The 26,368-nt window shown below is 39.8% G+C and overlaps 1 protein-coding gene across 6 annotated transcripts in view; it reads left to right on the top strand.

Annotated features, from left to right (window-relative positions):
* The window catches only part of atp2b3b (ATPase plasma membrane Ca2+ transporting 3b), a 56,099-nt gene that overhangs the window by 7,228 nt on the left and 22,503 nt on the right, over positions 1 to 26,368 (top strand). For 3 of the 6 annotated variants that reach the window (XM_046396675.1, XM_046396676.1, XM_046396678.1), the window contains exons 2-21: positions 119 to 963; positions 4,731 to 4,928; positions 6,912 to 7,169; positions 8,926 to 9,051; positions 11,206 to 11,331; positions 13,351 to 13,407; positions 13,749 to 13,790; positions 13,890 to 14,054; positions 14,190 to 14,261; positions 14,387 to 14,529; positions 17,103 to 17,235; positions 19,212 to 19,321; positions 19,568 to 19,702; positions 21,208 to 21,314; positions 21,452 to 21,527; positions 22,790 to 22,948; positions 23,063 to 23,242; positions 24,451 to 24,538; positions 24,649 to 24,755; positions 25,243 to 25,434. In XM_046396675.1, the coding sequence (XP_046252631.1) occupies positions 714 to 963; positions 4,731 to 4,928; positions 6,912 to 7,169; positions 8,926 to 9,051; positions 11,206 to 11,331; positions 13,351 to 13,407; positions 13,749 to 13,790; positions 13,890 to 14,054; positions 14,190 to 14,261; positions 14,387 to 14,529; positions 17,103 to 17,235; positions 19,212 to 19,321; positions 19,568 to 19,702; positions 21,208 to 21,314; positions 21,452 to 21,527; positions 22,790 to 22,948; positions 23,063 to 23,242; positions 24,451 to 24,538; positions 24,649 to 24,755; positions 25,243 to 25,434 (2,724 nt within the window). In that variant the 5' untranslated portion in view covers positions 119 to 713. The remainder of the gene's footprint in view (positions 1 to 118; positions 964 to 4,730; positions 4,929 to 6,911; positions 7,170 to 8,925; positions 9,052 to 11,205; positions 11,332 to 13,350; positions 13,408 to 13,748; positions 13,791 to 13,889; positions 14,055 to 14,189; positions 14,262 to 14,386; positions 14,530 to 17,102; positions 17,236 to 19,211; positions 19,322 to 19,567; positions 19,703 to 21,207; positions 21,315 to 21,451; positions 21,528 to 22,789; positions 22,949 to 23,062; positions 23,243 to 24,450; positions 24,539 to 24,648; positions 24,756 to 25,242; positions 25,435 to 26,368) is intronic. The other 3 variants (XM_046396680.1, XM_046396677.1, XM_046396679.1) reach the window with 1 other exon arrangement.

Below are 26,368 nucleotides of genomic sequence, written 5' to 3'. Positions count from 1 at the left end.
ACAAGTTCACAAGTGAATCCAGTCTCATCCATTTCTCTGCCTCAGAAAAGATTTGATATGATAGGAACATCAATCGAACACAATGGTAATGTTTTATCTTTTCTTTGCTCTCTCTTAGGACCTGGTGGTGCAGCAGTAGTTACCTCTGAACTGGATCCACTTCTTCTTTTCGATCTATCAACTATCTTTGCCCTGCTCGCCCCTGTCTCCATCCGTCCATCATTCGTCCATCCCTGTCTGTAAGTCCGAAAGCCTGTCCATCCGTCCATGGACTGGCTGTGATCCTGGAGGGAGGGGGACAGCAACGAGGAAAGAGTGGAGTTGCAGAGGAAACAAAGTAAAAGAAAGCTGGATCCATTCAGACATCCCACTTCTGAAGTGCCCCTGCTTGCTGTCCTTGATCCCCCTCATCCTCCTCCTTCTGTTATGGAGAATTAAAGGAGCAGTGAGAGGCTAGGCCAAGATAGTCAGGAGGAAAAAAATTAGTAGCCAAATTCCCCTTCATTGCCCTTAAATCAAATTAAAAGAGGGTTTATGTGTGTCATTATATTTGCACATTTTTAAGCTAGAAACTGAAACAGGACAGGACAGGACAGATATTCTGACTGTTGAGCACATGAATAACACTCCACAAACCAAACGCGAGGAGAACTGAGTTGGACATACTACAGAGAGAGAGAGGAGGACCAAGATAGAAAAAAATCCTTCCTGACATGTCAACAACAGCCACGATGGGTGAAATGGCAAACAGTGCGGTAGAGTTTTATCCCAAAGGGCCTCGAGGTGGGGGCGGAGGAGGAGGAAGGGCAGATGGCAGTCATGCAGGGGGAGACTTCACGGTCACGGTGAAGGAGCTCAGGGAGCTGATGGAGCTCAGAGGCGCCGACGCCCTGCAAAAGATCCAGGACAGCTACGGAGACACAGAGGGGCTCTGCCAGAGACTACAGTCCAACACCACTGATGGTAAGCAGGCATTGATGGACGAAAAGAAAAGAAAAATGTGAAAGGATGTGGACATAGACTGATGGACAAGTGTCTGGATGAATGAACACATGCATGAATAAGTGAAAAGATTGCTGAATTGCTGGGTGGATGGACTTGGGCTGAGATGAGATGAATGGCTGAGTGGAAGGAGCCATGACATACTGGGTGGAGTAATACATTAGCACCACTGCATGAGTATTGCTGCAAACTGTATTGAAGTCATCCATCTGATTTCTGTGTCATCAGCACATGTGGTGACCAGTCATGTTATAATGACATCAGTTTTTTTTGTTTTGTTTTGTTTTTTTGCAACACTAACGTGCTGACAAAATGTTTTGAACACGAAAACTCTGACACACACAATGACACTCATTTTAATTTACTCATGCATTATTGATACACGAGTAGAATGAATTCAAAATGCAATCATTTCACTGCAGTGCAACACATCTCAGACAGAAGCATGCAGGATGAAATGAAAGGGCTTCCGCCAAACAGTAAAACCAAATTTTAGTCATGCAGTGTAATCCTGGCTGTAGATGGAAGTTTAGCGATGGATGCACAGAGAACATGAGTGGATAAACTGATTGATGAATGGATTAGTGGAATAAAAGCTTGCAAGGACTGAATAGAATCTCTGGCACACCTTTAACTATTGTAGACACAGTGCCTGTAATTCATCCTTCATATATCAATTAATTGTGTTAGGGCTGCAGCTAATGATTATTCTACCTGTCGAGTCATACGCCAGTTATTTAAGAAATACACACATGAAGTTGGCTGTTATTTTCTGATGACTAATCAATCTGCTCTAAATCATTTTTTTTAATAACAATTTTTTTAATAACAATAGTTGATTAACTGATTTCATATTTACAATCAGCAATCAATTTTCTAATATCTTTTTTTCACTCATTTGTAAACCATTATTTGGAAAATAATCACAAATTCTTTTATAATGAAAATTGTCGTAGTCCTAATAATAGTAAATGCCTGTGAAGTTGTTGACAAAAAAGTCGAAGGATCTTGTCATTTGACTCGTTGATTAATCGACTGATTAATTTCACGCACACAGCGTAAGTAAATGTAATTATGCTAATCAAAGATTTGTAATGAATACTGATCCTAGAATGTGGGTCTCTGTGTGTATGTGTATGCACACATTTGTATCTTCTAACAGGGGTGTGGTACCACACTACACCCACTCCTTCAACTAGTTTGTAACCTAGCAACACAACAGCAGAGAGAAGTTGGCTGGGAAAGTCAGCAAGAGAGAGAAAGATGACTGAGAGCTGTGAGATGGAGATGGTCGGGGAGTGAAAGGATGAAGAAAAGTGAGTGTGTGTGTGTTCAGATGCAAGCAAAGTTTGTGAGTGTGTGTACATATGTTTTGTGCTGTGTTTACCGATTGGTCCAAACTTGTCCTCATGCAGCAAAACATTATTTCTGAGGTCCTGGTTAAGGTTAGAGATCAAGAAAAAGTGAGAGTCAGTCAGGATTGAGTTACAAGAAGTCTGTGTTGAGTGTTGTTAATTTGACACTGTGAGCTGGAATCGGTGCGGCAGGTTCCAACAAACCCACCGCACTCACACACTCTCACACATGGTCATGTATCTGCACTAGTCCCTACAAAGCACATTAGGCAAACAGCACACACAAACACAAACACTGCCTTTGACACACGTTGACGGGCTTCTTTTGCACTGACTTTCACAAATTACATATAATGTGCTAAACCAGCCAAAGAGTCCGACTGCCAACATGGACAGAGAAAGATGCTTACGACCTTGAAGAAATCTAAAGTCATTACACGAAAATCTGTCTGCTCAACCTTGTGACTGATCGTTCTGAACTCACAACTCAAGATATGTTCTGCTCCTAATCTGAGGCATTTGACAGAACAATAAAAGCTGCAGCCTCTGCTTATTATAATTACAATACAGTTTATCGGACAAGAGATACATGAATTGGCAGATCAGATAGACAGATGGGAAATATATACAGCACAGAAATACATATTTATATAAATGCATATTTTACAGCAGTACTACACAAATATATAACGTCGAAGGGATACACATCATGGTAAATGTACTGTATGCGTATGTTATGATGCAATTGATGCTGTGTATCATTTGTAATATGATACACAGAGCAGAGTGGGGGTTAAACCAATACAGAATGGGATCTCTCTGTCTGTCTCTCTCTCTCTCTCTCTCTCCCTCTCTCACACACACACAAACACACACACACCCACACACATACTCCTACACACAAACAGATATGGATACCCTGGGACTGCAGTATGAGACTATTATATCCACGCTGAAGAGACAGAAAGGACAAGGAGGTGAAACAAGAAAGAGAAAAAGGTAGTGAGAGAAAGAGCATGAGTGTGTGTGTATGGGGGGGGGGTGATGGGTAAGGAGGGAAAGCTAGAACAGCTTGCCGCATTGTCAAGGACACATCAAGGGGAGATTGAGAGAGGGAGAAAAAGAGGAGAGCCAACGGGGGAGGCTGTGGAACAGGATGAGGAGGAAAGGAAGAATGGAGGGATGGATGAGAAAAGGAGAGAGGGAGAGACAGAATAATGGAAGGAGGATTCAGTTTGCCACGATTACTCAGCATAAGATCACCTGTTTTCTCTCTCTCTCTCTCTCTCTGTCTCTCTGCCTTGCCTTGGCCTGAACCCTGCCAAGCATCATATTGCTACACCACTCTTCGGCAATGCTGGGAGCCACATATGACTCCTTGCAGCAAGCACATTGGGCTGAACACGCACAAACAGGCAAACACACGCAAAAATAGTCACAGATCTCAGCCAACCATAGCATACAAACTACTGTTTCCCCCCTCCCCAACAGCCAATCAGAAAAAAAGCTCTACTCTAAACCTAGCACACTGGAGCAATGACATCACCTGTTGCTGGGCAGAACCTGTTACTGACAGGGAGCCCTGGAGCTGATATCCTGGTCGCTATGGAAACAGAATCACTTAGGGGTGAGGTTCAAGGGGAGAGTAGGATGAGACTGGAGTTGTTTGAAGTTTGGAGGGAAGAAAGTAAACTTGGAGTTAGTGGCCACATTTAATAGATTTTAATGTGTTTTATACTGTTTTAGTGAGAGAAAGTAAAAGAAAAGAGAATCTTTTGGAAGTGATTCTTTCTGCTACCTGTTAAAATAGAGATGCATAATATAACGCCTGCCCCATAATGGTAAAGTAGGTAGTGGTATGCCAATAAGGACGGAGAAGAAGAAGAAGAAATGCAGCACGTTGTTGGCATTCATGACGTCACACCGCTGCTTTCGTGCAGAGTGACACAGTTTAGACTGCAGAGCATGTGGTTGTTGGTGTGGACATTTTTCACAGTTTGAGAGGAAGGCAACATGATTATGATTTTAATACATGTTCCACAGGAGTTCAGAGAGAAGGGACAAAGCCTACAGGTTTTATCATAAACACAAATATTGTTAGAGCTATGGAATATTAAGTCATCCATCTTTGCTTACCACATCTTAGCTGTTGTATGTAACAGCATATGAATTTCTTTTTAAAATACAAAATTTTGAAATTCTGGGTTACTCTTATTGGATTATTGAAGCAGGTAATTACAAGATATCTGCTGATATCTCCCAGTCTTAAATAGTGCTATATGGAAATTGTCTATACTTTTATGTTTGAAATGAAATATATATATAAAACTTACTCTGTGTGTCTTACTCTTATCCTCTATCTCCTTTTCTCAGGTCTCAGTGGGGACCCAGCAGACCTGGAGCGTCGGTGCCAAACATTCGGCCAAAACTTCATCCCCCCGAAGAAGCCCAAGACTTTCCTGGAGCTTGTGTGGGAGGCCTTACAGGATGTCACACTCATCATCTTGGAAGCCGCCGCCATTATCTCCCTTGGCCTCTCTTTCTACCAGCCTCCTGGGAAGGAAAGTGAATGTAAGGACGGGAGCAGAGGGGTGTGGGTTAGTTTGGAGGGTGTCATTTGAAAGGCAGGCAGTAGCATCAGTTCTTTAAGTGGTGAAGCTGGATGAGGATGTTTGATGGAGAGAAATAGGCACGAGACATAGAGACATAACGAAGACAAATTGTCATCATCATACATATCAGCCTATCAACAGTATCCTGGATAAAAAGAAGAGCGGGAATAACACCTAAAGGAAGCTAACGATCTAGGAAGAGAAGAAAGGAAGAAATTTTAGAGGTTCAAAAAGAGTTTTGGTTCTGCATAGAGCAGAGTTTTAAGACAAGCCTAAGAAATTGTGCTCAAAATTTTGGCCACAAGTGGCAGTTTCGTGATAGTTCATTTTAAAATGTAACAAAATTGGCAATATGAGAGTCATAAATTTTCCAAAAAGCAAAATATACCAAAGAAATCCAATCTGCTGATGAAGATCATGAGATCCTGTTAAAAAAGCTAATAAGTGAATCTTGAATTATGATGATTTAGTCAAACCAAATAATAAAATCAGCAAAATGACTTACACTTACATGACAATAACTTTTAAAGTTTGTTAAGCTTAGCCTCCAGACTTGACCAAGTAAGGCCGTAGCAACAAAACCCCAGTGTATTTTATTTTTATTACTGCCAATAAACTGTTAAGTGACTAATATTGGGTTAATGGAAAATGTTAGAACATTGTGTGACAGTAACACAAGTAAAGAGTCATAAAGTCAACAAATCGATTCAGTAATGTCAGTTGCGTTATCTGTATAAGGCATGCTAACATTTGTTAACATTATCCACCATAAACTACTGGTTCAGGTAATACTGCAGAAGCAAAGCTCCTGTGTATACTGAACTGAGCAAAAGTGTGTTTTTTTTTTACCTTAAGAGTTTAATTTGTGAAAGGGTGCAGAGAGCTGAGAAAGTGAGGAACCAAGTTTATTAGAGAATATGATTCAGCAGTGTTGTAAAAAGTATCTAAAAGTCATACTTGAGTAAAAGTTTGACTGAAAGTCACTCATACAAATAGTACTTGAGTACAATTATCTCATATTAAATGTGCTTGTGCATAGCCTACTGTATACTAGGGGTTGACCAATTATTAGCCTAGCCAATTATATCCAATATTCAGCAATTTTCAGAATTAGAATGAGTGTTTTTTTTAAATATATTCTTCTTTTCTCATTATTTTTCTTATTTGGGTAAATCAAAAATATCTGGTATGTAATGATCTAATCATCTCTATTGCTTTCATGGTTTAAACATTAACATGCAGATAATAAAAGCATACTAATATAATAGACAAAAGTCAAAGAGACAAAACGCGAAAAACACCATTGTTGACATTAGCTTTCTAGGTCTGTTAACCACAGTGAAAGATCATGATAGAGAGGAAGTGGGCTCAACAAACTGAAAGACAAAAATGGGACACTGTGGTTCAGTCTGAAACCTCACAGTACACCCAAAAACAGCACACAGAAATGATTCACATTCATTTCTTTAGGTAGGGTAGTGAAACAGAAGAATTTGTAGTCACGTGCTACATGTCATGAAGCTTATTTTTAAAAAGGACAGTCCCACCCCAACTCAAAAATCCATATTTTTCCACTTACCTGTAGTGCTATTTATCTACCTAGATTGTTTTGGTGTGAATTGTGGTGCTTTGCAGATTTGCAGAGGTTAATGTTTATACCCACCCTTGCACAAGCACAAGGCTCCCATCAAGTGGTTGCAAGTTCCATTATATTCTAGGAAAGGCGAAGACCGCTTTGTTCACATTGTTTCTTCACAGACTTTCATCTTACATTCAGTAACTTATGGGTCGATAGAGAACCTATCCAAACTAGCCATACAGCCATACCACCATTCAGCTGGTACTTCAGGGAGTTTAAATACTATTTGATTCAGTTGTGATATCCTATATTTCTGTATACTTCACAAAAGATCTAACCAACCATCTGTTCCACTCTCCCCAGCATGTGGGAATGTGTCGGGGGGTGCAGAGGATGAAAGTGAGGCTGACACTGGCTGGATTGAAGGTGCGGCCATATTGCTGTCTGTCGTGTGTGTTGTTCTGGTTACTGCGTTTAACGACTGGTCCAAAGAGAAGCAGTTCCGGGGTCTACAGAGTCGGATTGAGCAAGAACAGAAGTTCACTGTTGTGCGGAAAGGAAATGTTATCCAGATTCCTGTGGCTGACATGGTAGTTGGAGATGTGGCCCAGGTCAAATATGGTAAGCAGACCATCACAAATGCTTATTGTACAAACCTACAAATATTTTTACTACCCATTAATCAGTTTAGATTCTTTCAAACTAAATGATTAATTGTACTATTGAATATCTTTAAAAAAAAAAAAAAGACAGACGCCCATTGCAAGCTCCAAGAATAAAACTTTATATTTTTTCTGAGCAGCATAAACTCTGCCAACATATTTAAATTTTTTCAAGTGAACTGATTGTGTTTTCAATTATTTGAGTACTCCTTCACTGTTAACTAAAAAGGGTAAAGCTGGGGTTAGCCTGCCTGTGTAGGACAGTTATTATAGTTAGAGTTAAAAACACAAAATAATACTGTAATATGCCAAAGTTGGATACTTTTTGCATATCCTTAACCCTCTGGAGGCATGTGTATGACTACTTTTGACTTTACCTTTATATTTCAGCTTAAAAATGGTTTACCTTGCCTTGTTTGGTATCATTTTTTTCAGCACAACCTCAAATTTTTCATTTTGACATACTGTATTAACACACTGGACCTAAAATCACACAAAAATATAAATCCGAGTGGGAAAACGTTTGATTTTTCATTGTGAAAATCACAAACATGTTTAACAAACAATTTTTATAACTTAGAACGCAAATATAAATTGTAAATTTGAAATAATTATGTACAAATTTAGCAAACAAGAAGTTATTTACAACTGAACTGCAGGAAATGCGTCAAGCGTTTTATTGTACAGCTATTTACAGTACAACTATAGTACAACACAATCAGTGTCACAATAAAATACACCACAAGTTATTTGTTACTCCAAAGACTTAAAACTACACACTAAATACACTGCACTACACACTAACTACGCTAAACTACGCTCCAAACACGCCAAATGTCATAAATCACTCAAATCTCAAAATGTGCTATCGCCGTTTGCCGTTTCGCCCATAACTTTTCCTTAGCAACAAAATGCCACGTGTGGCCAATCACACATTCCGATTGGTTCATGTGGTGTATTTTTTCACCAATAGGAAAGAGGGTGTCGTGTTTCCTTTCAATGAGCCGGTGTTTGCTGCATCTTGCGTAAAACTCGCACCAAACGCGCAGCAAGCATGGCGACAGTGTTCAGGAAAAAACGTTGCGTATATTGTTTATCTTAGCTTTTACTTGACATATTAGGAAAATTTAAAAATTTGTATATAGTTTGAAGTGCCCACTTTTGACTCAAATTATAACAGAAACTCAGCAACTCTGAATCTTGCAGCTACGTCATCTTAAATTGGTCACGTGACAAGGACGCTCCGGCGCGTCCGTCGACTCCCGAGAGTGAAACAGTTTGAGATTTTGGGAAATAGGCTAACTAGCTTTCTTGATGAGAATTAGATGAGAAGGTTAATACTACTGCACCTCTTGCCCATAGTCACCTGGGATAGGCTCCAGCCCCCCCATGACCCTGACGGATAAGCGGTATAGAAAATTGATGGATGGATGGTAAATACTACTGTAATGGGTGTATGCTAAATGTTAAGCTAGAGCCTGGAGGATCCAGGCTAAAGTAGATTAGCACCTCTAAATTCTACCAACGCACAATTTATGATGACCAGTTATGGTTTTATAGGGAGTTACATGCTAATACTACAACTAGAGGTTTTTTAACTTCTGTTTGTGTGTGCATTCAACAACCTATGTGCTGACATGTCTCTAACAAAAAAAAAGGACATATTGTGAACTACAAGGCGAAACAAACTCTGACGTTTGCATGTTTATGTTAAGGGGACCTACTGCCAGCTGATGGTATCCTGGTCCAAGGCAACGACCTGAAGATAGATGAGAGCTCTCTTACAGGAGAGTCTGATCATGTACGCAAGTCTGTGGATAAGGACCCCATGCTGCTCTCAGGTTTGTTTGGGTTTTTTTGTTTGGTTTTTTTTGAGCTACATGGTGTGGCAGTGTTAAGCTCCACACTTTCTGGGTTTGTACCTGCTGACTGGTTGGGCCTCTGTGTGAAGAGTTTGTGTGCCCTTCTTCTGGGGGCTCTGCTCTGTCTTAATCCAACAGTCCAACAACATGTAGATGACCTTAATTGCAATAGATCTAACTGTGACTATGAAAGGTTGTCTGTGTCCTTGTGCCAGCCCTGTGATTAGCTGGCGAGCTAGCCAGGGTGCACCACCCTTTTTGGCCAGAGTCACCTTGTTAGTCTCCATCCCCCTGCGACCCTGCAAAGGCTAACTGGGTATAGCTAATGGATGAAAGTTTTTTTTTCTCTCTCTGCTACCCTAGATCTACTGAGAGTACATCTTGTGTTTAGGATGGTATAGATGCTTTTTTTGAACACAGTAATTCAAGACTAAATTATTTGTGAAAGTACATAGACCACATGTCATCCCTGTAGAGATTATATGAATAGATTCTGGAGCAACTTTCTTTGAGTGGCTATGATAATAGAAACACCTGACAATGAAATTAAATACAAACAAGAACAAAAAATGCTTTAGTGAAGCTTAAAATGTGAAGTTTTTTGGGGCTGTGCCAGAAGGGCCTTGTTTCAAATCAGTGGTAACGTTTGAGGCTACATTTTGTTCTGTGTGTATAAGGGGTGGATAAGTAACAGGACATAATACTGCACCACAACAACACCAACTACATTACTGTGACTTATAGCAATTTTATTGTCAGGTCTTCATGTTAATTCTAATAAATTAGTGCAATACATATCTCAGTCCATTGCTGTATCATAACTGCTAGTTCATCAAAATATACACAGTTATGATAGCATAGCTGTTTTTATACCTTATGACATAAGAGTATATATTAATGCTGCCTATGTGTATAAATGCCAATGGGCATGCCTGGCACCAGGCCCTCATGCAGAGGGATAAAATTTACAGATGCTGTGATTTACAGGAAATGCATACCACTTAAGGCAGAGTATTTTGTGTCCTTCATAACTGATCATCATCTTGATGATGCTCAGAAGCTGTAAGCCCATATGTGTTGAACAACATTTGGTGTGGGACACTTTAATCCAGTATATAAATAGCATCATTTTTAAAAATTGTTTTCTTTTGGTTAGGTGATAAGTTGTTCAGATGTGTGATACTGTTCAGTGTAGTAGCAGATACTGGGGATGCACAGTATGCATTTTTTTTCAGCTGATTATGATAACTGACAGTTACCTGCTTCTGATGTTGTAAGATGGATGATTTATTATTCCATATCTCTAATAAGATTTGTTTTGTTAAAACTCCTATTTATCTTCTCTCTGAACTCTTGTGGAACATTTATTGGCAATTACAATCATGTTGTCTTCCTCTGAAACTGTAAAAAGAATTCCACACTGGCAACTTGTTGGCTGCCTAGTCTATGCTGTGTGGCTGTACACAGGTGCAGCAGTTTGACGTCAAGAGCGTGACAACAGGGTGCTGTGCTGCTGCTGCTGCTTCTTCTTCTTATTATTCTCTGTGCTTTTTGGCAGATCATAAACCAACTTTAAAGAGGCATACAGAGTCCTGTAACATATTGTGTAGATGCTGTGCTTGTCAGTAAAAGCAGTTTGCCTTCATATTATTGGCTCTATTTATTGATTTTAATTTCATTGCTGACCAGTAGCCAAAAATATAAAATTTCACATTATCGGGCTTATAATTTATCTGTCCAAAATATGTAAATATCATGCATCCATGATAGATACCCACAGGATATGGATAGAGAAGCCCACTCTTACATGTGATAGATATTCAGTTTAAAATCAAACCGTTTACTAGAGGATCAACTATGAACCAAAAGCAGTGAACCAGAAGCTTACCGAGAATCGCTGGAGAGACATATAGACAAAAAGCTTTATTGGTTACCGAGCAACTTCAAGTCAGTGTTTGCTTTGAATGTGCTCCAAAGCCAGGGTCAAGGGCTTTTTCAAGTCTCTTTTCCCTCTGCCTGAATAATAACGTATCGTGCTGTTGTTTTATAGCTGTGACCACATGGGGGTGCCACCTTACAAGCGTGATCGGTCTCTTAATTGAGTCTAAACAGGTAATCTGTTTGAATGTTAAGGTACCCATGTGATGGAGGGCTCGGGCAGGATGTTGGTGACAGCTGTAGGAGTCAACTCACAGACGGGTATCATCTTCACCCTGCTGGGGGCTGGAGAGATGGAGGAAGATGGGAAGGAGAAGAAAGGTATGTGAAACAGAAGAATCAGTCTCCACTGACCCTAAATTTACAAAAATGGTGTTTAGGACTATCACGAGAGAAAATATACTGCAACTTTTTAGTAGTTTTATCTGCTCATCTAGAAATAATAACAGACTTAATAATTACTGATACACCAGAAGCACAAGTAGTTTTATTATTTAAATGTGCAAACCAGTGGATGAAGTAAACAGATACAAAACGCAGGAAATGAGACTCTCATTCACCACCATCTACAAGAATGAATAAGTCAAACTGCTCTAGGGTCAGTCAACATGTACTCAGACACACTGATGCAGGCGCCCATGACAGGATGCAAAAATGACCACAGAGAGACTCAAACAGGGCATGAAAAGATGACACAAGATGAATCTAGAGACTTGATACAAACAGACAAGCAACACAACCACAAAGAGATGCCAAATGAGCACAAAACGACGCAAAATAACCACAAAGAGACTCAAATCAAACACAAAAACGTCTAAAATGGCTACAAAAATGAGTTGCAAACATAACTGCAAATGCCAAATGACCATAAAAGAACATAAAATGAACACAGACACACAAAAAATAACCATAAACAGATACAAAACAATTACAAAGCGATGCAAAATGAACATAAAGTGACAAAAAGCAACACTAAAGAAACACAAAATGATCACAAAGAGATACAAAACAACTACAAAGAAATGGAAAATAACTACACAGACATAAAATGACCAGTGAGAGACTCAGAATGATGGCAAACAGACCCAAAATGACTACAAAGAGATGCAAGAACGTCCACAACAAGATGCCAAATGACCACAAAAAAACCAAAACATAACAAAAACCAAGAAACACAAGATGATCACACATGAAATGACCACAAAGAGGTACAAAATGACCACAAAGAGATGCAAAAATTATCCACAGAGATGAAAAACAACTAGAAAGAGACACAAAATAACCATAGATTTAATTGCCCAACTGCCTGACTGATTTGCGATAAGAGCTTCACCAGGAAACACACCAGTTTAACCTCATCCATAATTTAGCCTTCATCCTCTCTTTTTTTTCTCTCCACTCCATTCCCCACTTTTCCCGCTCACCACCTCTCATTCTCATGCCCTCCCTCTGTCTATCTATATTTCTCCATTTCTCTCACTTTGTCTCTTGTTTACCCCTTTCCTGTGCCCTTGTTCACTTTCCTGCCTTTCCCTTTGCTCTCTCCTGTTTCTCCATCCCTCCTTTAATCTGAGAGAGAGAGGCTGTAGATTGAATCAATTATTGAAAGAGCAAGTGGAGAGCAAGGCAGCTGGAGAGATTCAGGGAAGAGTGTTGGTTGGTCAATGCATGAAGCATTAGTCTACACTCAAATTTGTTTTGGAAGGGCCCTGCAGTCATGGCAGAGCTGTATAAAACAACAGAGGCTACACATACAAATACACGCTTAAGGTTGATATAATTACCAGTGCAGTCATCCATGTCTCGACCACTGCAGTTCTCAATTCTGCATGGGAATGTGTATATTACTGTTGATCTGTGACATCCCGGAGTGCAGAAATGGACAGCAACAAATTAGGTGATGATGCTTATTTTATCGAACATGCTCCTTGTTGGCTCCTTGTTGTCCTCATTCACTTTCCAGAGTGTTGCACACGAGGATGTTTTGCTCTCAGTGCAGCCATTTCTGTGGGCTGGATCATTCAGACAGTCATTTTCTGGAGCTTATACATTATTCATAAGTCTTCTACAAATGCCATAACTTGTTAGTTTTTCCTCATGTAATGTGGATTTGCCATGGAGCAGTTCACTTTTGTCTTTGATCTGTCTCATTTTGAGATTGAGGTTATTTTCAGTTCATTTTTCCCCCATATAGTCATCTACAAACATTCTACTTGTACAGCCATGTGTACAAACTCATTTACTGCTTGAGTTTTTATTCTTCCCTTTTTGCTCTCTTTTGTTTTCCCTTTTTGCCAATGTGCCCCCAAAACCTTCCTTCCTCACAAATTCCCCAAACAGAGGACAGTACTCAGTTGCTCATCTCTACAGATGCCAGTTACAGCACAGTCACCAATGGTATGTGAGCAAGTTGTCTGCCCTGCACCACTCTTTTCCACAGACAGTGAATGAACCCCAGTACACAGTGCAATAAAACTGAAAGTGACAGATTATGGACTTATTCATATTCATTCATTCACTTGACCCAGTGTATGAAGATGTCTGTTCTCTTCCCTGTAGTATTGTTTATTTGTGTCTTTTTGTTTCGGAAAGTGTGTGTTTGGCTGTCCTAAGATATGAATTGACCAGAAATATGAACAGTTGGTGATGATGGATACAGCTGAACACTACTTTTTCATGATTGTTATACTTTTGTTATTCTTTGTACCTTTGTCTAACTCACCCTCCCTTTCTCCCAGGAAAACAACCTGATGGAGCTGTGGAGAATAATCAGAACAAAGGTAAAATCTTGATTTGGATGTAAGATGATAGGCTTACTTCATCTGCAGGTGCAGGACTGAAGGGAGTGTTATATGTTTGTGTGTGTGTGTGTCTTCCAGCCAAGAAGCAGGATGGGGGTGTTGCCATGGAGATGCAACCCCTGAAGAGTGCAGAGGGAGGGGAGGTAGAGGACAGAGAGAAGAAGAAGACCAGTGTTCCCAAGAAAGAGAAGAGTGTGCTCCAGGGCAAGCTCACCAAACTAGCTGTTCAAATTGGCAAAGCAGGCAAGAACTGTTCTACCTAAACGGAGCAGCTTTAAGCAGTCAGTTAGGAACTTCCTACACTAAAAAATAACACATAGATTGGATTCTGTAGCTGTCAGAGCTGATAAACAGTCTGTTCTCTGAATCTCTCCACAGGTTTGGTGATGTCAGCCATCACCGTCATAATTCTGGTGCTGTATTTTGTCATCAACACATTTGTCGTTGAAGGTCTGTTTGTATGCATGCGAGTCATTTCATATTGAGTTAAAAGTTTACCACTCTGCTGAGCATGATTCACTCTTTAAAGTGGACTATTTGTTTGGCCTTAATAAGTAGTATGCTGTGTGTTCCAGGTCACACATGGTTGACAGAGTGTACTCCAGTCTACATCCAGTACTTTGTCAAGTTCTTCATCATTGGAGTTACTGTCCTGGTAGTGGCTGTCCCAGAGGGCTTACCTCTCGCTGTAACCATCTCTCTGGCTTACTCTGTCAAGGTAGACCCCTACACCCAGTTTAATAAATGTTTAGCAAATGAAAGTGTATGTGCTGTTGGTTCTCTAACCAGTATACCAATGCGCAGAGAACATTCTGAATGGTTTTGTAGTGAATATTGGACTTTTGTAATATAGACTTTTAAATGCAAAAGTCAGGATAGATTTAGGTCTGCCAATAAATATGTGTCAGTCAAAGACATGATTCCACTGGGGATAGAAGGGAAACATGCTCCCCTCAAAATCCTGTTTTTGCTCCTCAAATTTTTTACTGCCACAGTTTTATTTCCTCAATAAAATCTCTGCAAACAGTGTCCTCTGACTGTGCAGAAATCCTTGATGCACCTTGAGATCCTTGATCCATGAATATTGCAGAATGAGTGACAAGGGGCAACACTGGTGGAGGGAAACACCAACTAAAAGCATGTTTGAATTTGTGCCGAGAATACAGACACAGTCCTCACTTTGGTTATATTGCGACTGGATAGCAATGGCCCTGAGACCTTGCACTCCTGCTGTACCAACTTCAGAACTCCTCAAGGGACATGGTCTTTGGACTTGGACCAAATGCACAATACACTTGGAGACTGGTTGAGCACTCTCACATGACCCCCAGTAGTCCCACAAGGGTAAAAAGCTGGTCTGCTGTTTCACAGCCATGATAGAATAAACTAGAGTAAACTTTCACCAAAAAGCTATGAATAGAGCACACCTTATGGTCACTTTGCTCTAGTCTGTCACTCTACAGGGACTGTTCCTGACCTCCATGTCACACAAAAGACGCATGTCAGCTAAGGCTTCTCCAAGTTTCCAGTCTCTGCCTCCTCCATAAAGAATATGTTGATCAGGTTGTCGACAATATCCCTAGTTTGGAAGTGATTGTCCTCCCCTATTAAATATAGCCTGAGCCAAGCCCTTGTCTGCCTTCCATTTCCCTTCCAGTTTGCCAAAATATCTTTGAGGACAACCAGAGGTCTTTCTTTATGGCCTCCACAGGCCATCATTGCCCATGCAACTGTTGAGGTTACCTTGCAGAACTACAGGGTCCCCTGTAGGATGGCACCAAGCAACTCCAAGAAGAATGGGTACCCTGCACTGCTGCTTGGTGCATAAGCACAAATAATAGTCCGCGACTAGTAGTCACACAGGATCACTCATCTCGTCCCTCTTGGAAAACTCCAACACAGTGGTCACCTAGAGTTGGGGTCTGCTTCAAGGTTTCTGCCTGATAAAAGGCATATTTACATTGCCAGGTGCTTACTCAGAGTGCCGTTTTTAAGACTATATTAAACAGTTTGGTCTAGACCTTCTGTATTTGGCAAGTGTAATGAGTTAACTTTGGTTGTGATTTGGTTGTGATTTGTGGTGATTTTTAAGTTGTAATTTCTACATAAATAAAATGAAATGAATGAAATGGGTCAAAGCTTGGCTAATGGGTATTTGCTAGTTAGCCTCCCTCCTCAGGTCTGGCTTTAGGATGGAGTCCCAGTTTCCTTGTTCTGGACAATGCACCAAAGCTCATTTTTGACTGCTTCATGTAGAGTCTGTGAACTACTCTTTGTCTGACCCCTCTTATGGGATCATTGCTTTGGGAGATCCTACTCTGAGCTGTTTCCCTTGAAAACGCAGCTCCTATGCAAATCTCTACTGCAATAAAGTGACAGTTCTTGGGAGGGAGTACAACATAAGCAAGTGAAGCAAGTGCAGGGACCTGGCAACTGATGTGATGTGTTCAATTCAGAATGCAGACTTTGTAATTGATTTAAGCTAACTGTTGAAGTTCAACTCTGAATCTAAACTTACACCATCTATGACCTAAGTTTTGGTTTTCAGAGATCGAGAGTCAGAATGAATACTTATAATTACATTTAGACAGATGTCTCAGTTTTGTCTCCATTTAACTAAAATATTATATAATATATATAATATATATTTCAGTCATATTGAATCATGTATTTGTTGAATGCCCTTGCAGAAAGAATTTGTTTGACTGGTGGCTCTGAGAGAGTAAAGTAAATTTGGGTCATAATTTGTCATAATTCTATTGTTTTGTATACCATGGCCTAATGGAACCATGTAAATGTAACTATAAGAGGACCAAGGAGTGAGCCTTAGGGAACTCCTTGATCCTCAGATGCAAATGGTTCTAGTTGTGAAGGCATGATTTGAATAACTTTAGAACCACCTGAGGGCCCAGTCCAGGATTCTAGTCTGTCCAGTCTTGTTAGACTGAACCAGTTACTAGACAAATCTCAGTCTCAATAAGTACTGTCTAAGGTAGTCCATAAATCCATAATACAGATCACACTAGCTTTCACTGAAAACAGTAACTACATAATAAAAAAATATATCACCAGAGGCCTCACCAGATCAGTGTCTTACTCAACTGTCAACTTACATGAACTGCCAGTTTTCTTCAATTAACAGTTACTGATTTTTTTCCTTCCTCCCGCTGTCCTCTATTAATCAATTTGTCTCTGCCTTTATTCTTTTTTTCCATTATCATGCACTCCCATCCCACCCTCCCATCCACCCCATTCATGTCCGTCTGCTCTCTATCACTATCTCATATGTAGAAAATGATGAAGGACAACAACCTTGTACGCCACTTAGATGCATGTGAGACCATGGGCAACGCCACAGCCATCTGCTCTGACAAGACCGGCACACTCACCACCAATCGCATGACTGTGGTACAGACTTTCTTGGGTGAGTGGACAACAAAAAACATAAATTATGATAAAATAAAATTTACCAGGCATGTCTTAACTGAATATTTGTGCACTTTTGAGATCATAATGAAAACATAAAACATATGAAAAAAGATTTATCTAAAGATTTGTCTAGAGCTCAGAACATTATTGCAACTGCTTGCTCTCTCCACTGCAGACCAATGAATCATTCAAATGTTGGATTAACTCACTTGGTCTCAAAATACTGTTCTTCATAGGGATTTAGCTTGAGAGGAGAGGTTAGACTGTCAGATAGCATAGTAATACTTCCATGTAGAAGATGTTGTGAAATCCTCAGTACAGTATATTTGTGATTCTTTGCATTCATTGATTCTTTTTCCTGAGGCTTAGTTGTTTGTACTCACCAACAACTAACAGCAACTAGTACTGACACTCCTTTTTTCACCCCATTTTTTTAATTGTTTTGTGGCTACTTCTAGTCTAATTCTTAATGAACTATAGATGATGTTAGAGCATCACCATCTTCCAATGCTGAGATAACATTATTGACAGAGATATGACAGTACTGATGCTTCTTGTTAGTGGTATTGCAACAAGTGGCTAACTCAACTTCTGAGCAGCAGATACATGGACAAAGGTACTGGGACACCTGACCATAACACCAACATGGACTTAAATAACACTGCATTCTAAATACATAGACATTAATATGGAGTTGGTTCCCCACTTTGCAGCTACAACAGCTCCCACTCCTCTAGGAAGTATTTCTGTGGGAATCTTTGCTCATTCATGCAGCAAAGCATTTGTGAGGTCAGACAATGATGTTGGACCAAAAGGCTTTGTCTTTATGGACTTTGTTTTGTGCACTGGGGTACAGTAATGCTGAAATAGAAAGGGCCTTCCACAAACTTTTGCCCTAAAGTTGAAGCATAGCATTGTCCAAAATGTCTTGGTATGCTGAAGCATTAAGATTTTCATTCACTGGAAGTGATCAGCCAAGCCCAACCCCTGAAAAACAGCCCCATCCCATTCAGGTGTAGTACTTGAATTCAATAATAAAGATGTGTGTCCCAAAACGTTTGTCTTTATAGTGCATTTTGTGTGATGAAGGACACTGTTTTATTAGTCAGGAGCTAGGCAACAATTTGAGATTCTGCAGATGCATGCTGGTTGATTCATTCATTCATCTTTCACTTCAAATTTGTTTTTATTCACTGAGAATTTTGTCACTGTTCTCATTATCAATGGTTACTTTTTAAAGGTCTTATTCTTGTTTGTATTATGAAAAAAAGTTCTCAATGAATATTTTTTGTCATAGTTTTTGCTGATCACATTAGCACTGGAATACCTTGGGTAGTGTTTACATTGACTCCTGAAAGAGCTGCTCTCAGCCCAGTTTGATTTTTTATACGTGTCCACAATCAGCCATATTGCATTATTTCTTTGGGGTTCAAATTATGTTATATGCTACTTTTGCAACCTTTTTTCCTCAAAATATCTGCGATCTTTGCTGTTTCTTGTTTTAACTTTAAAGGGACACCCCAGTAATTTGTTGTTGCACTTCCACAAAGGTGGGAGACTTTCAAGAAACACATTTTGAAAAGACTGGTCTAAATAGATGAAACAGAGGCAGCTCCAAAACCATTGGATACATTTCACAAAATGCAACCGAATAACAACTTTAATTAAACCTTCTCTTCCTGGTTAGGGCACATCTTTCAAGATTGCAATGCATGCCTTCTTGTAATAAATGTGTGAATTGATAGAATTTGCCAAAAAAACTTTCATCTATCACTTGCTTTTTTTCATTTTCATGTCACAGATTGAAGAGTAGATATGCAGAAATGTGTCCACGTATATTAATCTCATCAATATATTGGGTAATTCATATTGTCTCATATTTAGAACAGAGGTAACAGAAAGAAAACTGAGATAGCTGGAAGGCTGAAGGCTGTAACTGATATGTTGTTAATTTAGATTGTTGTTTCCCAGGTGACGTGCACCACCGTGTAATCCCAGAGCCTGGACAGATCAACCCCCGGACACTGGATCTATTAGTCAATGCTATTGCTATCAACAGTGCCTACACCTCCAAGATCTTAGTGAGTCATGCATAGAGAGAGATGCTGTTGTTTTGCAGGAAGTCATTTTCTAGTTTTATGGTGTTTTTTTTTTGTGCCTTTAGTATTTCTTGGCTAATGTTAGTCAATGTCTACGCCTTTGTTTTACATTAATATGCTTTTTGTTTCCTCTTTCCTTGTCCATGTTCCATTTCCTTCTCTGTCACGTTCTCTGACTTTACTGCCCTCTCTAATCTTCCGACTCTCTTCAATCTTATTCTTTCCTAGCCTCCCGATGTGGAGGGGGGTCTGGCTAAGCAGGTGGGCAACAAGACAGAGTGTGGCCTACTGGGATTTGTATTAGACCTACAACAGGACTATGTCCCAGTCAGAGAGCAGATCCCTGAGGAGAGACTGTACAAAGTAGGCAACCATGCACCACATCCACCTTCTCGAATTATGGTTTATTTACATTCCTGGTTCAGAAAAAGTTACGGCATTGTATAACACCTAAATAGAAACAGAAAGCAATGATTTGCAAAAATAGGTCTGAAATGTTTTGCAAATGGAATATGGTACAAAGACAAGATGTGTTCCATCACCTTTTTTTGAACATCACTCAGTGTTTGGGAACTAAGGACAGGAATTGTTGATGTGAAATTTTTTGCTTACTCAGTATGCATGTTTAATTGCTCAACGTTCTGGAGTCTATTACATGCACTCTATTACTTTACTCTATTACTCCATTACTTTACTCTATTTACTTCTACTTCTTTTTTCTTTTTACGGTATCGTCACTGTGTGTAATGCTGCTGCTGCACTGTAATTTCCCCGCCTGAGATCAATAAAGTATATCTATCTATCTATCTATTACAACAAAGCCATACTATTGTAACACATGCAAAATGTGGGTTCATTGTCTTGCTGGAATAAGGAGGGAGTAAACGTCCCTGAAAAAGATGTCTGTATGGCAGCACATGTTGCTCCAAAACCCACATGTATCTTTCAGCATAAATGGTGCCTTTTACAGATGACACCCAGCAAGTTACCCTTCCTATGGGCACCAACATACCCCCCGTGCCATCACAGAACCTGTTTAAACTTTGTGTTGCTAACAATCTGGATGGTTCTTTTCCACTGTAGTCCAAAAGACATGACGTTCCCAATTTCCTGATTTTCCAATAACAATTTGAAATGTGGACACATCAGACTTTTAACTTTTTGCCGGTCCCTCTCAAACAAGCTTGGGCCCAGAGAATTTGGTGGCGTTTTGTTGATATGCGGATTTTGCTTTGCATGGTAGAGTCTTCACTTGTTAACCCATGAAGTAATAACTTTTATACAATCATGTTGGTTTTTAATAAAATGGTGCCTGAAGGTTCAAAAGCTACAGACATTTATTGTTGGTTTTTGGCTTTGCCCCTCATATTTAGAGATTTTTCTGATTTCTGTCACTGATTGTAGGTGAAATCCTAAATTCGTGTTATTGTTTTGGCTAATGTTGTTCTGAAATTGTTTGACTATTTGTCCACACAATTTTTCACAAAATGGAGAACTTCACTCCATCCTTGTTCATGAACAACTGAGCCTTTTGAGGATGTGCTTTTTATACCCAATCATGACCACCAGTGATCCTGTTTACCTGCCGAATGTTCCCTAAAAAGATGTTTCTGAATATTGCCCAACTGTCCCATTCTTTGGTTGCACCTGTCCCCATTTGTTTTAAACGTGCTGCTGACAGCATACTCAAATTAATAGATATCTTGTCTTTGTGCTGTGTTCAATTCGGTTGTTATTTACATTTTACACAGTGTCAATCTTTGTACACCATCCAGCACACTCGTGATAGGATTTCAAATCAGGGATGTCTGTCTACCATTTATTTTATTCTCCTGAATCATACATCTTGCTCTCCCACTTTCTCTCAGGTGTATACATTCAACTCAGTGCGTAAATCCATGAGTACGGTGATCAAGCTGCCTGATGGTTCCTTTCGCCTCTACAGCAAAGGAGCCTCTGAAATCATGCTGAAGAAGTGAGTGACAGAGGAGGATGAGGGAGGCGGATGTGGTCTGGGATGACATCAGACCACTGTGAATAAATAGAAGCAAAAATAGTTCAGAGGGTAATGGGTTTAAAGGTCACTCATTTCTGTCATTCATGTCTCTCCAGGTGTTCCTATATTCTTGATGCCAATGGAGAATCGCGCACTTTCCGCCCACGTGACAGAGATGAGATGGTCAAACAGGTGAGACTTGATGGTCTACGTAATAGTATTTTCAGTATATCGTTCCAGAATTAATGGTGGATCATTTGGCTTTTGGGCGGCACGGTGGTGCAGTGGTTAGCACTGTCGCCTCATAGCAAGAGGGTTCCAGGTTCGAATCCTGGTCTGGGCTCTATCATTTGGCTTTTTAGCTGCAAAATGCTCACTGTGTTTGTCTGCTGTTCAATGCTGAGCAGGTAATAATTAAAAAAATAATAATTTTCTGTAGATTTATCATCACGAGTGAACGGTTTCACATTGTCATTCAATACATTTTATGATGAAAAATATTTATTATAGTTATTTTAAAGGCATTGGTGAGTCTATTTTTCAATCTTGGACAGAGCCAGGTTCTTTCCCCATGCCTCCAGTCTAATACTAAGCTAACATCCTAACTGGCTCTAGTTTAACATTTACATTACACACAAGAGTGGTATCAGTCTTCTTATCTAACTCTTGACACACAAGTGAATAAGTGCATTTCTCAAAATATTAAAAACTAAACTTTTACCTATTTTTTTAAAAACTTTATTTTAGTAGCATTGTAACTGCTGTAGAAATTTTCTCAGGATCATCTACTATTGTTTAATACGTGTTGCTTTTTCTTGGCTGTTTGTTCTGTGTGATCTTATTTTTTGTATAGATCTCCCCGTTAGTGCCAGTGCTGTAAAAAATGACCAAAGTAATACTTGAGTAAAAGTAAAGATTCCATGCTAAAATATTACTTTGTTATAAATGAAAGACACTTTAATTTAATTTTATGTGCTACTTTGGCTCTGATGCGTGCTATCTGCACAGTAACTTACGTTTATCAAATGTTGAAGTAGTAAACTGTACAATATTTTCCTACAAAATGTGTCAGAAGGTAGCAGTAAACGAAAATACTCAGGTAAAGTAAGTTACCTATATATAAAAGTGTACTTAAGTACAATATAGAGTTATCAAGTTATCGCTTGTTGATGCCTTATGTTCCATATAATAATTGTTAATTGAGCATTGATGATTACAGTCATTTCTGAGATAAACCAATAAACCACCAACCTCAAATTTTAATTTCAAGGCATTTCAAGACATCAGAAAAATTTCAAACTGTATACAAGCAATTTAATCCTATTTTTGTTACTCAGATTTTGAAATGTAGATGAGATTTTTGCATCCACTAAATTGAACCAGTTTGTAGTGTGGTGGGTCATGTGATTTTTGTTGTCTTCCTGATCATATATGTAATAATGGTTGATTAATAGGTAATCGAGCCAATGGCATGTGAAGGGTTGAGGACCATCTGCATTGCATATCGTGACCTACCATCCAATCCAGAGCCAGACTGGGAAAACGAGGCAGAAATAGTGACAGAGTTGACCTGCATAAGTGTGGTTGGGATAGAGGACCCTGTGCGACCTGAGGTGTGGTATTTTGAGTTTTAGTTTCAGCTGGTACTATGTGCTCCATAATACAATCTGTATTTTTAAAGCAACTGGCATTGTATTTTTCAGTGAACAAATTTCCCTGTCCCTCAGGTACCTGATGCCATCCGTAAGTGTCAGCGTGCAGGTATCACAGTGCGGATGGTGACTGGTGACAACATTAACACAGCCAGGGCCATTGCTGCTAAATGCGGCATCATCCACCCTGGGGACGACTTTATCTGTCTAGAGGGCAAAGACTTTAACCGACGAATCAGGAACGAAAAAGGAGAGGTGAGTCTCATGTGGGTTAAGTACAAGATAAACTCATATAGCATTTTAAAAATGGTTCCTTAGGTATTCACATCAAGTTTTCTATTGCTGTACAAAATTAAGTAGAAGTGGATGCTGACAAATATCATTTGGGAGAAGCCCACTTGAAGATACCACTGACATGATTGCTTTTAATTAGCCTCTAATATCAACTGTTGTTCAGATTAAAGTGCAGTTAATGTATACTAGAATATGCTGATAGCTTTCTTTGTAAAACGACAGAATACTCAAGCCTATTTTGATTTCTTACCACTACAAAGCATTGACTGAGCTAGTCCCACATGGACTCAGACATCAAAAATACTGTCACAGTAGTGAAACATTTGTCAGACAAAAATATCTTTTCTTTCATATAAAATACCAGTGCAAAGAATCTCTGCAAATAAGAAACAAATGAAAAAAGAAAATGCCGCATATCCAGTCATGCAACTGACGTATAAACGTATGGAGCAGATCAGTACATGAGAAGAAGAAAGTCGGGGAAGTTTCTGTATTTGCAGCGCATTTGTACTTGTCGGCCACCGTAGATTTATTGTTACCGCTATTATTGTTTATTGCTACGCTTATCATGGTTATGTTTTTTGATTTAGTTTGTCTGTTAATTTTTATTATTGAAAAATGTTAAATCTGAAGGACAGTGAGTTAACAGGTTGAGACAAGCATAGACGCTGTATTATATGTAGTTCTGGTTGTATCTGCGTTTTTCTTGCAGTTTGTTTGCAAATGAAACACAGTGGATTGTAAGTTGTTTCCCTGGTAAATACACCAACATGTCAGTTGTTGCAGTCCTTCCTGCTCAGGCTGCTACTCCTTTTGGGGTAATTTCACATCCAGAGCCTGTCTTTACTTTCGGAGTATCTCTGGGCTGGGCGGAGGGAGCGGGGCAGGCTGCTGCTGGAAAATCAATAGACATAGCCAGGACTACTTGGGTGCTGCGGCAGTGGCAGGGCAGGGTTTGTTTCGAGAGCCGAACAGAGAGAGAAGACTCACCAGGGACGATGGTGGGCGCATGGTCAGCCTAATCATGGCAGACAGGCCAGCAGCACTGTGTGAACTGTCATTATGTAAGAGTGCAATATGGTTGAACCGATTCCAAGGAAACGCTATATAAGAGTCATTTTCACAGTACACACTCTCTTACCCCCTTTGTCTCGCCATCTGACCGACAGATCGAACAAGAACGTATTGACAAAATCTGGCCCAAACTCCGCGTATTGGCTCGGTCTTCACCAACAGACAAACACACACTGGTCAAAGGTGAGTCTCAAGTTTATTAACCCAAACACATGCACACACATTCATTCGCACACACTTAAAGCATTTTTTTTTTAATATATGTATAACCTTTTTTGGCATTTTGTGTCCAGGCATCATTGACAGCAGCATCTTAGAACAGAGACAGGTTGTCGCAGTAACAGGTGATGGAACCAATGACGGGCCCGCTCTGAAGAAAGCTGACGTGGGCTTTGCCATGGTATTTTGACTTACTATTCACCATTAATGTTTACTTGGTGTTAAAACCCTTCTGTACACATGTTTGAGTAATGATATAGAAGTATATAAATCCATTTTGGGGAACAAATGATTCCTAATGCTTCCATCAGCTCTGTCTTATAGTAGTAGGTTTTCAATAAATATACTAAAAGTATTAATGTCCTAAGATATCTTAATACTTTGCAGCATATTTCACATGGAATTTTAATTCTCCCATAATTAATAAATACATGATAAATGATGATAAAAGCAATGAACCTAGTGTATTCTATTTTAAATTGAATATTTTCTTGAATCGCGTGCGTGTGATTCTGACCACAGCTCTTACTCACACTAAGTGGTAGTACTTAAAGGAAGGACAACACAATTTTGAGACAGTAGCACTCCAAAATAATTTGGATGCTTGAATGCTTGCATGAATCATGTCATGAGTCCCTGACTCCTCACTCTGTCTCATTCTGCATCAGGGTATTGCAGGGACAGACGTGGCTAAAGAGGCGTCTGACATCATCCTGACTGATGACAACTTCAGCAGCATTGTCAAGGCGGTGATGTGGGGACGAAATGTCTACGATAGCATCTCCAAGTTTCTGCAGTTCCAGCTCACGGTTAATGTAGTCGCTGTCATAGTGGCCTTCACCGGGGCCTGCATCACTCAGGTAGACAGATTTATAAATAAACATACATGCTGACACCCATATATTCCTGCAATTGCACAGACACACAAATGTCACCTCTGTAAACTTCACTCACCCTATATCTGCTCAAATAGATAAATGTTTTTTACCAGTACAGAACCATTTTTATTCCAAGCTAATATAAGTACAGACGTCCTGACACACACTGAAACAGTTACATATGTTTAGTATGCAAAGAATAGCTTGAGCTTGTGTTATTATTAATAAAGTTGTTTAAAATATATTTTTATTGAAAGACAATTAAATATATAGTACACCGATCAGTCGTAACATTATGAAGACCTGCATAACATTGAGCAGACTCCCCTTTTGCCACCAAAACCGCTCTGACACATTGAGGCATGGACTTCCCTAGACCTCTGAAGTTATGCTGTGGTATCTGACACCAAGCCTTCAGCAGCAGATCCTTTGAGCCCTGTAAGTTGCAAGGTGGGGCCTCCAGGGATTGCACTTTTTCCAGCACATCTCCCAGGTGCTCGATTAGATTGAGTTCTGGAGAATTTGGAGTCCAAGTCAACACCTCAAACTCGTGTCCCTCAAACCATTCTTGGACCATTTTTGCAGTGTGGCAGGGCACATTATTCTGCTTAAAGAGGCCACTGCCACTTCAATGAAAGGGAGTACTTGGTCAGCAACAATGTTTAGTTAGGTGGTACGTGTCAAAGTAACATCCACATGAATGGCAGGACCCAAGGTTTCCCAGCAGAACATTGGCCAAAGCATCACACTGCCTCCACTGACTTGCCTTCTTCCCATAGTGCCTCCTGGTGCCATGTCTTCCCCGGCTAAGCGACACACAAACAGCCGACCAGGTCCCCTTCTTCCATTGCTCTGTGGTCCGGTTCTGATGCTTTGATGACACTTTTGGCAGTGGACACAAGTCAGCATGGGCACC

Source organism: Scatophagus argus, chromosome 8 (assembly GCF_020382885.2).
Source record: "Scatophagus argus isolate fScaArg1 chromosome 8, fScaArg1.pri, whole genome shotgun sequence".
NCBI lineage: Eukaryota > Metazoa > Chordata > Actinopteri > Scatophagidae > Scatophagus > Scatophagus argus.
Note: the sequence above shows the minus strand (reverse complement) of the source record. Positions and strands in the feature narration are given on the sequence as shown.